This window comes from Lissotriton vulgaris, chromosome 12, assembly GCF_964263255.1.
Source record: "Lissotriton vulgaris chromosome 12, aLisVul1.2, whole genome shotgun sequence".
NCBI classification, from domain to species: domain Eukaryota; kingdom Metazoa; phylum Chordata; class Amphibia; order Caudata; family Salamandridae; genus Lissotriton; species Lissotriton vulgaris.
In genome coordinates this window covers 84,388,586-84,401,420 of record NC_141700.1, presented here as the reverse complement: position 1 = coordinate 84,401,420, position 12,835 = coordinate 84,388,586, and the positions used below count along the sequence as shown (strand labels likewise).

Below are 12,835 nucleotides of genomic sequence, written 5' to 3'. Positions count from 1 at the left end.
AAACGGATCCGCTGGGTAGAGGTACCTGGTTACAACTGGGTAGAGTAGAGGGTGAGCCCTTTTGTCCGGTCAATTTGCTGAGGGTATTTCTCCAAGTCAGGCCCCAGGGAACTGATGATAGACTCTTGATTCATGAGAATGGGTTACCCCTTACCAGGTTCCAGTTCACTCGGGTAGTAAAAATGGCCTTGGCACGGATCGGAGTGGATCCGGCCGAATTTACATCACATTCGTTTAGAATTGGAGCAGCGACAACGGCTGCTGGCCTAGGCCTACCCGAACAGGTAATCAAAAGGTTGGGTCGCTGGAAATCATCTTGTTATGAACGTTATATCCGCCCGCAATTAGTCTGACGTATCTTTCGCTTGCGTGCCTTTTGTAAGAATCGACTGCCTGTATCTCTTCACATTTACTCTTCATATTTACTTTAGGTACCTCCCTTAAGAGAACCCAAATCTGTTGGTGCGGCCACTCCTTCATTCGCAGGGCCGGGGCGCACTTCGAAAAGACACTCAGGGACAGGGTGACCATGATGCGAGGTTGTGACCATCATTGGGTGGGAATAGGCGGGCAGCTCCTAGCGGACGTCCCGAGGGATGTAAAAGCGGCTCGGGCAAAAGGCATGCCTTCGCCAGACGTATTCGTGTTGCACTGCGGAGGCAACGACATGATTCCAGGCGGGAGGAGAGAAGTGAAGGAATCCCTGTTTTCTACCCTAGCAGCAATCAAAAACATTTTCCCAGAAGCTATAGTACTGTGGTCGGAAGTCATCCCGAGACTCGCGTGGGCTCGGGGCGCACCCATGAAGGCAATAAACAGATCTGTCAAAAGACTGAACCAATCGGTGGCGGAAATCCTGAAACAATCGAGTATTAAAGCGATTCGCCATAAATTAATTCAGGCAGAAAGGCCGGAGTTATATGCAAAGGACGGAGTCCACTTGTCGGAGGCGGGTATGGAGATATTTATAGAAACAGTCCTAGGAGCCGTCTCCGAAGCTCTTGAGCGCAGGGGGGGGAGGTCGAGTCCGCCAGTAAGCTCCTCGTCCTGTGGCGGGGTTCCGGACAAGAATACCACGGGAACTTCTTGTCTAGAGACAGTTAACTCTGAACAGGTTTGCTAAATCAGTATGGACTCTGGGCTGGCGGGAGAGTTGGGGCCGACCTGCTGGTGGCCTTGGCTTTTCATCCCTACCCCAGAGGCCGCTGGTTGCCCAAGTGGGCGCTTTCCTCACCTGCGGCTCTGTTGACCAGAAGGGGGTTAACGTATGGGGCAGGTGATCTGGATTGTGGCCTGCTGGCGCAACCCTGAAGTCAAATAAAAGGCCCAGTGGAATGGGCGGTGAATGTATATATTGTATTATAAGTGCAAGTTTATTCCTAAATACTGTATTTGAATATGTACGAATAAATAAAGAGAATTGGTGGGTCAATGAGGTAATTGACCAGAGAACTTAAATTTTAATAAACAAGCAGCACACTGCAGAAAATCAAGTACGACTCCCGAGTTTGATGTGGGGTTGGGTCCTTGTAAAGCATGCAGTGTGGCGGGGGGAGAATGCACTTTGTCTGCCATCTATATGTATGATAACCTAATTAAATGATCACATTGTCCAATTTCAATAAACCAATGCTCTACATATTTTCCATTTCCTGTATTCTGTTTTCTGTTTCCTTTAAGTGTCTTTTCTTTTTCCACGCAGCTGGAGGATGGTGTTCTATGTCTTTTCCTTCTTCTTTGGACTGGCTCTCCTGCATGATGTGAGTATCTATCATCTTCCGTACCACAGTGAGTTAAAGTGCATGGAGGAAGCCAGAATCATTTTAATGTCCTTATAATCGTCTTTGGTGAGCTACATTAGAAAAATAAAGGCGAGGCATGCATAATATAAATAGAGCAAGACTGTGCTACTAAGTATGAATATTGCTAAACTTATATATTTCTTTAGAGTTGTACTCTGTAGGGCTGTGTTAATTGATCTACAACTGGAATTCCCTCAATAAATCAGATACTTTTAAATTAGAATGTACTAGATGAGAAACACACACTTGCTCCAACCCTCTGTAGCATCATGTTTCAAATTTCATTAGATAATTATTTAACTATTTTTTATTACGCTTTATTGAAAAAATGTCTTCCCTCTCAACTGCATTGCTCTTTCATTTTTTTCATAGTACATTTTTCTGTCCTTTACCTGATGCCAGCCTGCACTCCTGATTATTAATGTCTGTCAATGCTGTTTTGCGGTGTACAAAAGTGAATGCAGTTTTTAACGGGCAGCTTACTAATTTGTTTAAGATCTAATAATTACTTTTATTTGGCTCTGATCGTGTTTTGCCTTTTAATCGACCTAGTATTGAATGTTCTATCTTTGCTACTGAATTACATCAGCTGCTTATAAATAATTTGTTGTCCATTATTACACACACGTCCTTCTCAGAAACACCTCCTGCCAGTCTTCTAGCTATCGCTTTGTAATTTAATCTTAGATTTTTAGACCTTAAGTGCATACTTTACCAGTTTTTCTATACCCTTGTATAGTTCTTTTCTTTCATCTCTGATTTTTATTGACCCCCTATAAGTGTATTGTTGTGTTTGAAGATGTACTCTCACATGACCAGCAGAGTATCTTCAGGATGTTATGCAAGAGATATTTCTGGTCCCCCATCTGGGTCATTTCTGAATATATTTTTTGTTAAATGTATTAAGATTATTTGAGAGAAGGGTACATTGCAATATATGCTCTTGAACAACTTTGTTGAGTAAAAAAGGACAAACAGTAGTCAAACCAAAACTGCATAAACTCAAAAATAGTTAAATATTTGTAACCAAAGAAAATATCCACTCATAAGCAGGTGAGTCCATGTAAAGGTTACAGCTCCATCTGAAGGTTATGACTGAGTGTGGAGTTTACGTTTTTTCTACATATATACAAATAAATAAACAAATACAATTGGGCCATTTCCTGTCCTGTGTTCCCATTTCTGGGTTGAAAGCTGCACCACTCGCTGTTACATCCATCAAGAGCCCATCAACAATAAGTTACTAATGAAGTCTACAATATTCAGATCCAGGCCAACATTAACCAATCACCTTTCTAGTGTGTTTGATTTGTTGTGTACTTTGAAGCCTGTTTCTTGGGGTCTTGGGTCGTTTCTGGGAAGTAACCTGTGTAACTACTATTGTTTTGAAGAGACGAGGCATCATAAACAACTCCAGGCTTCACCTTTCTTGAGGCATGACCCCTTCACACACTCAACAATGGTGATAAATAGCATATTGCACTATACTCCTCTATATATAAACTGTATATACCATGATTGTGAAAATAGATGTGGCCAATTGAATATGTTTTTGGTGCAAGTTTAGTAATTAACTCATGTTCTCCCATTTGTTAGTACAGTGCAAAGGCCAAATCTGATGTTCTTTTACAGGTGCCACTATGTTACCAAACTGACATAAAAATGTATTTTCAATCAATTCGATTTTCAATTTACATCTTACAAGATTACACATATAAATATAAAACAATCCTAATTTAAAACAGAGATAAAAGCACAGGGCTGCCCTCCAACAAAGAAAGCAACTGGTATCCCATCTGCAACTTGTTGCGACAGCACTGAGTGGGGCGTTGCCCTTTCTAATCATTCAGTAGCATCTCAAAAGAATGTGCTCCTATGAATGCACAATGGTTCCTAAATCAACGTGCATACCATTTGTTTTAAAACAAGGTTGGCAACCCGGACGAATCATGAGCATTTAAAAAGGCATAAGCCTAAACGCCTAAGAGTATACTTCCTACGTGTCTGTTTTTATACAAACAGAACTAACAATAAACACAAAAGAATGAACCACGTATAGAAATCAAAGGACCTCTGGATCCCACAGTTGACATTTAAGGACATAACAAAAGATTAAAATCCAAATTTGATATACATCAATTGGTAAAATGGTAAAACCATCAGATAATATTAAATGGTGGGAAAATAGTCCATTAGCCACATGTCACACAGTATAAAAGTCCTAATCACAGAATACACTTCCAGCATGTAATCCAGAGGGACATCAAAAATATTGCCATACCAAACACCACAACACTCTGGGTCAGTGCTAAAGATTCTAAACTCTTCAAATGGTGTCTGGTGCAAGTGCATCTACATAAAGGTATAATCCACTTTTACCTCAAATTTTTGTAGAAAGGGCAAAAAAATAGCAAATGCACCAAGGAGTTGGGTCCTCCTGCCCACGCTGGACACTGGTCATCAAGTGGGACTTGGGATAGCCATTTACTGCAGAACATTTCGGTAGGGGGTGTTTAAAGTCTATGAACGCTAGAGTGAGCCTACCAACCATGATACTCTTGATCTGCCCTTCTCACGCTAGAAGCTTACGCAATGAGATTATGCTGTGATTCTGTTTAAATACTTGTGTTCATAATTAATGTATATGAAAGAATAGCTGGTCATAAACCATGTATGTGGATGCATATAGAATAACAATAGGTTTCACACACGTTATTGTTAGGAATTAGCATTTTAAAAACCTTTGAATTCACTGAAAAAACCATTGGTTTCACACCAGTTATAGTTAGCTGGTCATTTTACTCATACAAAACCTTTGAAATTCCCCTGTTCTAGTTAGTTCAGCTAACTATAACGTGCGCGCCTGCAATGCACTGCTGATGACGTCACATATTACATCACTCATGACATGGTCAGTGACATCACTCATGACCTCACTGATGACATCTCAAATGTCCACGCGATTTAGTCCCCCCGGGGGGTAATTTGAAAAAAAAAACAGACCGGGTTTTCAAAAAAATATATTGGGGCCTTGGGGGTCCTTGTGGGACCACCTGGGCAGGCCTAGGGGGTAAGGGTGTGTCTACCCTGCCCCCTTTTTGTGTTATACACATTTGTTTTTCTGCTTTCTTGTGCCTCGGTCTACCGAGCACAAGATGGATGCCAACACTTCCTGGTTTGAAGTGTTGACAGCCAATGAGCATGCAGCTTTCTCGGGAAGGCATGATGATTGGCTGCCACTGTCTGTCAATACTCCAAAACAGAAATTGTTGGCAGCCATCTTGTGCCTCGGTCGACTGAGGCACAGGAAAGCAGAAAAACAAATGTGTAGAGCTCGAAAAGGGGGCAGGGTAGAAGCACCATGACCCTCTAGGCCTGCTCAGGGGTCCCACAAGGACCCCCAAGGCCCAAAAAAAAAAGTTTCTGAAAAATCGCGGGGTGCTCGCACGGTGCACGCTTATAGATATATACATGTTTTCACATTTGATTTTCTCAACTACTGGAGGGATTTACACCATTTAAACAAAAGGGTGATCTGCGAATCAGACTCTACCATTTTACCAAATTTCTTGTAATTCCGTTCAGCCGTTCAGGCTGTAGCCGTGTCTAATCGTCCTATGGAAAATAACATGGGCAAAACATGTTTTGGGACCCCCTTTTTTCTCAGTCCCCACTTCACGAATCCCCCAAAAACTTTCAGGGAATGAGCGGAGCGGAGCGGGCCATCTTCTTTGAGAAATTCGCAGAGATTCATCAACCGGCGCCAAAGTTATTCCCAATAGAACATTCTATTTGAAATAACTTTGGTGCTGGTTGACGAACTTTCGCGAAATTCTCCAAGAAGATGGGGCGCTCCGCTCTGCTCCTATCCTGAAAGTTTTGGGGTGATTCGTCAAGCAGGGGCCGAGAAAAATGGGAGGTCCCAAAGCGTGTTTTCCATAGGGACCTTTAAGCGCGGCTACAGCCCGAACTGCTGAACAAGAATTACACCAAATTTGGCAAAAAGGTAGAGTTTGGTTCACAGATCACGCTTTTTGTTAAATGATGTGAATCCGTGCAGTAGTTCCTGAGAAAATCAAAAGTAAAATCATAGATATATCTATGGAAGGAGTAGGGTACGCGTATCCTCCGAGGATCATCCAGGTACCATTACGAGCACGAGCTGCATGCTAATTGGCTGTCAACTGTCTGTCAACACTCCAAACAGGAAGTGTTACAACCATCTTGTGTCTCAGTAGAACCGAGGCACAAGAAAACTGAAAAACAAGTCTGCAAAAGGCACAAAGGGGGCAGGGTAGAAACACCCTGACCCCCTAGGACTGCTCAGGGGGGTATATATCTATGGAAGGAGTAGGGTACGCGTATCCTCCGAGGATCATGCAGGTACCATTACGAGCACGAGCTGCATGCTAATTGGCTGTCAACTGTCTGTCAACACTCAAAACAGGAAGTGTTACAACCATCTTGTGTCTCAGTAGAACCGAGGCACAAGAAAACTGAAAAACAAGTCTGCAAAAGGCACAAAGGGGGCAGGGTAGAAACACCCTGACCCCCTAGGACTGCTCAGGGGGGTCCCACAAGGACCCCAAAGGCCCCAAAAATTATTATTATTTTTTTTTAAATCGCGGGATGCGCGTAGGATACGCGTATCCCGTGAAAAAAAAAAAACCTGAAGCCCGCTTTAGTGCTAAATAGCCCCCGGGGTGGCCAAATCCCGGGGGCAATGTCATTTGAGATGTCATCAGTGATGTCACTGACCATGTCATGAATATTGTAATATGTGACATCATCAGCAGTGGATAGTGGGCGCGCGAGATATAGCGAGTACAACTAACTAATCGGAGGAATTTCAATGGTTTTATACGAGTGAAATGTTCAGCTAACTATAGCACCCTTAAAACCTACGGTATTTTCAGTGAATTTCTAAGGTTTTTTTAAATGCTAATTCCTAACTATATCAGGCCTAAAACCTATGGTTTTTTCAGTGAATATATATATATGTTCGAGGCATATGGGCTGCAGATGGTACATTATGAATAGATCGCCATCTGGTGTTGGGCTCGGATGATTGCACTTTGTTTTTCTCTTGGAGAGTCTTTTGTATCTTGGTGACTCCTCCCTTGGTTTGTAGTGCGCATGGGCATCGGCTCCATCCTTAGATTGTTTTTTTCCGCCATCGGGTTCGGATGAGGATCGAGAGGCTCCAGATCAAATTCAGGGAAAAGTGATTTATCGGCGCGTATTCCCTTTCCAATTCGACGGTATTGTTATCGAACGCGTTTCATTTCCATTCCGACGCGTTGCAAATTCAAAATCGAAGAGAAAAAACTTGGATCTACGTCGACGAACAGGAGGCCTTTCTCGACGCAGTCAAGCCCGGAGTCCATGGAAAGGACTCCATTCAAAAAATGTCCAACGTGTGGTGCTAAGTTCCCACACAAGGACCTACACGAGGTGTGCAACCTCTGTCTATTGCCTGAACACGAATCCAGGGACTGCGAGGCCTGCGCAGCATTCTCCTCCAAGCTAACGATTAGAAATCGTCGAGCTCGAAGACACGAGGTTTCCAGAATGCAGTCGGAGGCAATCCCGGAGCTGTTCGGAGACGAGCAAATTGAGGAAGAAGAGGACCAGTCGGGGTCGGAAGGGGACCAGTCGGAGGTTGAAGAACTCATAGAGCAACAAACCGTGAGTGATGACGTCCCCCTACCAAAAAACCGACCCCGTGCGGTAACGACCCCGCCTTCGGGCCCGGTCAAACCGCAGAAAAAAGTTTCCGACGCCCCGCCCTCGGGCCCGGCAACGAAACCGAAACTGAAACCGAAACACTCGGACTCCCACCATGTCGGATCCGAGAAAAGGGCGACATCGACTTCGGCACCGAGGCTACATACAAGGGAAAGCTCGGTATCGAAACATTCAATGTCGAAACATAAATATGATTCGTCGTCCAAGATTCACTCGATACCCAGGAAGTCGGAATCGAGTAGACATTCGGTGCCGAAAACACCAAACACTGACGATCGAAAACATAAGCACCTTTCGGAACCAGGAACTTCGGTACCGATTCAGGAGCAACAGACAGATCCCAAACAAAAGATCTTGTTTATCGATCCGCAAACTGGCAAAGTAGTCACGAAGAAGAGGAAGAATGAACAGACAGAAGATAAGTCTCTTCCTTCAAAAAAGAGAACAATGGGGACAAATATAACTCCTCCTGCCTCTCCTCGACCTAAAGTCACACCCTCTTCTCCTGTTCCTCACACTAGGCCAAATATTCCTACACCTTCCACACCAAGACCATCTACACCTCAGTCTGATGTAGACAGTGATCTAGGGGAGGGAGAACCTCAAGGGGATGACGAAACCATCCCAGATGAGGATGACCCATGGGAAAATTATGACGTAGGGTCAGATGAGGACAACGACCCAGAGTTATATCCCTCAAAGCCTTCACCACCTGATGATAACACAGGGTTTGTGCATCTCATTAATAGGGCAGCAAAATATCATAAAGTAGATATACATACAGAACCTCAAATAGAGGATTTCCTGTTAGAGACGCTACCTAATGCACAAAGAACATCAGGTACTCTTCCTATGTTGAAGGGTCTTCTCAGTCACACAGAAGAAATATTCAAAGACCCAGTGAGGGCTAGGGTGTTAAACCCAAGGATTGATAAAAAATATAAGGCGGCTCCAAAGGATCCAATATTTATTAAAGGGCATGTACCTCTAGACTCGCTGGTGGTCTCAAACGCTCGTAAAAGAGCAAACTCATTATCTACAGGAGAGGCTCCTCCACCTGATAAAGAGTCAAAATTAATAGATGCATCAGGCAAAAGAGTAGCATCCCAGGCGGCAAATAGCTGGCGTATAGCCAATACACAGGCACTACTCACACGTTATGACAGGGCACATTATGATGAATTAGAAAAACTCATCGCACATCTCCCCAAAGAACATCAGAAAAAGGCAGATCAGTTAATACAGGAAGGTAAAATAATTACTAATACTTCCATTAAGTGCGCCCTAGACGCAGCAGACACTGCAGCAAGATCTATCAATACCAGTGTCATGTTAAGGAGACATGCATGGCTTAGAATCTCAGGATTCAAACAGGAAGTACAAACGGCCCTACTGAACAAACCATTCGATCAAAAGACACTGTTTGGTTCAAGCACAGATGAGACCTTAGAAAAAATGAAAAAAGTTACAGAAACGGCTAAGTCAATGGGAGCATTGCAACAGCCAACACAAAGAGGTTCCTTTCGTAGATCCACCTATAGAGGGGGCTCAAAGAATACAGGAACAAACCAGCAATCCACCTCTTTCACACCAACATCACCCAGAGGTAATTCAAGAGGCAGTTACAGAGGTAACAACAACAAGGGTACAGGCCGCGGAAATAATAACAACCGCAACGCCTCAACCCCAAAACAGTGACTTCATAGAACTCCCCCCAGACCACATAACACCGGTCGGGGGACGTCTATCACAGTTCCTACCTGTCTGGGAGAACATCACATCAGACAAGTGGGTGAGACAAATTATCCAACATGGTTATTGCCTGGAACTCACAGCTACCCCACCAAACATCCCCCCCAAACAGCGTCCAATGAGTCAAGATCATCTGACATTGTTAAGAGAAGAAGTACTAGCACTTCTACAAAAGCATTCAATAGAGAAGGTCCCAAAAGATCAACAAGGAACAGGAGTATACTCTCTATACTTCCTGATCCCCAAAAAGGACGGGTCCCTAAGACCAATATTAGACCTCAGACCTCTCAATGCTTACATAAATTCGGAACATTTCCACATGGTCACGCTCCAACAAGTACTCCCTTTACTGAAGAAAGGGGACTTTCTTTCTACACTGGATCTAAAAGACGCTTACTTTCATATCCCAATTCACAAAGCCCACAGAAAATACCTAAGGTTTGTGTTAGAAGGACAACACTATCAGTTCAAAGTCCTTCCATTCGGTGTCACAACAGCACCGAGGGTTTTCACAAAATGCCTAGCTGTGGTGGCAGCACACCTAAGAAGACAACAAATACATGTCTTCCCATACTTGGACGATTGGCTAATAAAGGCCAAGTCAAAGGAAGAATGTCTTCACAACACACAGAAGACAATTCAATTGCTGCACCACCTAGGGTTCACGGTGAACTACAAAAAATCACACCTGCAACCAAACCAGATTCAGCAATACCTGGGGGCTACTATAGACACAGAAAAGGCAATAGCATACCCCAACCCAATCAGGATACAAACAATGGTAGGGTTAATACAAAGATTTCAACCACAACACGCACTACCAGCACAAGTGTTTATGCAACTATTAGGCATGATGTCCTCCTGCATACTGCTAATACCTCATGCCAGACTACAAATGCGTCCACTACAGGAGTGTCTAGCGACACAGTGGAATCAGGCTCAAGGTCAGATTACAGATCTGGTGTTGGTAAACGACCGGACGTATCGCTCTCTGAGGTGGTGGAACACAGAAAACATTTCCAAGGGACGGTCGTTCCTAGAGCCAATTCCACAAGTGATAATAACAGCGGACGCATCGCTCTCAGGATGGGGAGCGCATATGGACAAATACACAGTGCAGGGGAAGCGGAGTGTGCAGCAAAAGAAACTGCACATCAACTACCTAGAACTATTAGCAGTATTGCTAGCACTAAAAGCTTTCCAAATGCAAATCACAAGCAAGGCAGTCCTGATCAGAACAGACAACATGACTGCAATGTATTATATTCAAAAACAGGGGGGGACACACTCTCTCCAACTATCCAAACTAGCACAGGACATTTGGAGATGGGCCATTCCTCAAAAGATCTATCTGTTAGCAGAACACCTACCAGGAGTTCAAAATCAGATAGCAGACATCCTAAGCAGACAGTCAGAACAAGTACACGAATGGGAGCTGCACGACCAAATACTGCAGCCATTCTTCCAAAAATGGGGGCAACCAGAGATAGATCTGTTTGCCAATCATCAGAACGCAAAATGCAAAAACTTTGCATCCAGGTACCCACACCAACGGTCCCAGGGCAATGCACTATGGATAAATTGGTCCAACAAATTTGCTTACGCGTTCCCTCCTCTACCATTAATTCCGTTACTGGTTCGGAAGCTGCAGCAAAACTCAATGACAATGATACTAGTGGCACCCACGTGGGCAAGGCAGCCGTGGTTCACCACACTGCTACAACTCTCACAAGTACCACATCAAAAGCTAAAATTACTACCCATGCATCTTACACAGAACCATGGAGAAATAATGCACCCAGATCCCAAACAACTGAACCTAGCGATCTGGCTCCTGAGGTCATAGAGTTTGGATATTTAGATTTACCACCAGAATGTATGGAAATCATTAAGCAAGCAAGACGTCCTACCACCAGAGCATGCTATGCAGCAAAATGGAAAAGGTTTGCTATACACTGTAACAGTAAGCACATGAACCCTCTGGACGCATCCACTAAACAAATCATTTGCTATTTACTACACTTGCAGCAATGTAACTTAGCATATACCTCTATAAGAGTTCATCTCGCAGCTATAGCGGCGTACCTACAAAACAGGCAACATCTTTCCCTGTTTAAAGTACCAGCAATTAAAGCTTTCATGGAAGGACTCAAAAGAGTCATTCCACCAAGAAGACCACCTTCCCCAGTCTGGAATCTCAACATAGTACTTACCAGACTAATGGGGCCACCCTTTGAACCTATGCATAGGTGTGAAATACAATTCCTCACATGGAAGGTGGCCTTCCTCATAGCTATCACGTCACTTAGAAGAGTAAGTGAGCTGCAGGCTTTTACAATTCAAGAACCATTTATGCAGTTACACCAAAATAAGGTGGTTCTTAGAACAAACCCAAAATTCTTACCAAAGGTAATTTCAGCATTCCACATCAATCAGTCAGTGGAATTACCGGTTTTCTTTCCAAAACCACAAACAGTAGCAGAAAGAGCCCTACATACACTAGATGTTAGAAGGGCCATATTGTACTATATAGAAAGAACACAAACTTTCAGAAAGACAAAACAGCTATTTGTTGCGTTTTCTCCAACACACAAAGGCAATCCCATCTCTAAAGCGGGCATTGCCAGATGGATTGTAAAATGCATTCAAATATGCTACTTAAAAGCAAAGAGAACATTAACTGTTCCTCCTAGAGCTCACTCTACACGTAAACTAGGAGCATCTATGGCATTTCTGGGAAACATTCCACTAGATGACATATGCAAAGCAGCTACCTGGGTTACACCGCACACCTTCACAAAACACTATTGTGTAGATGTGCACACAACACAACAAGCTAGAGTGGGACAAGCAGTATTAAAAACTTTATTTCAGACAGTTGCAACAGACACGGGCGACCACCGCTAGGGAGAGAACTGCTGTATAGTCTATTCATAATGTACCATCTGCAGCCCATATGCCTCGAACGGAATATGCTACTTACCAGTATGCATCTGTTCTTGGCATAGAGGGCTGCAGAGTGGTACATGCCCTCCCAGCCTCCCCGGAAACCTGTGTCTGTTCCAACATTATCTTATTTAGATACACTTACATGGGCATTCTTATCTGTATTCTACTACACTACTCCATCTAACCCTACTATGGCAAAACAATCTAAGGATGGAGCCGATGCCCATGCGCACTACAAACCAAGGGAGGAGTCACCAAGATACAAAAGACTCTCCAAGAGAAAAACAAAGTGCAATCATCCGAGCCCAACACCAGATGGCAATCTATTCATAACGTACCACTCTGCAGCCCTCTATGCCAAGAACAGATGCATACTGGTAAGTAGCATATTCCATATGTGTGTGTGTGTGTGTGTATATATATATATATATATATATATATATATATATATATATATATATATATATATATATATATATGTATATATATATATGTGTGTGTGTGTATATATATATATGTGTGTGTGTGTGTATATATATGTGTGTGTGTGTGCATATATATATATATATATATGTGTGTATATA

At 43.3% G+C, this 12,835-nt stretch overlaps 1 protein-coding gene across 1 annotated transcript in view; it reads left to right on the top strand.

Moving 5' to 3' along the window:
- The window catches only part of LOC147673402 (ceramide synthase 2-like), a 236,029-nt gene that overhangs the window by 165,606 nt on the left and 57,588 nt on the right, over positions 1–12,835 (top strand). Inside the window, exon 4 of the mRNA XM_086947261.1 lies at positions 1,703–1,760. Coding sequence (XP_086803387.1) covers positions 1,703–1,760 — 58 coding nt within the window. The remainder of the gene's footprint in view (positions 1–1,702; positions 1,761–12,835) is intronic.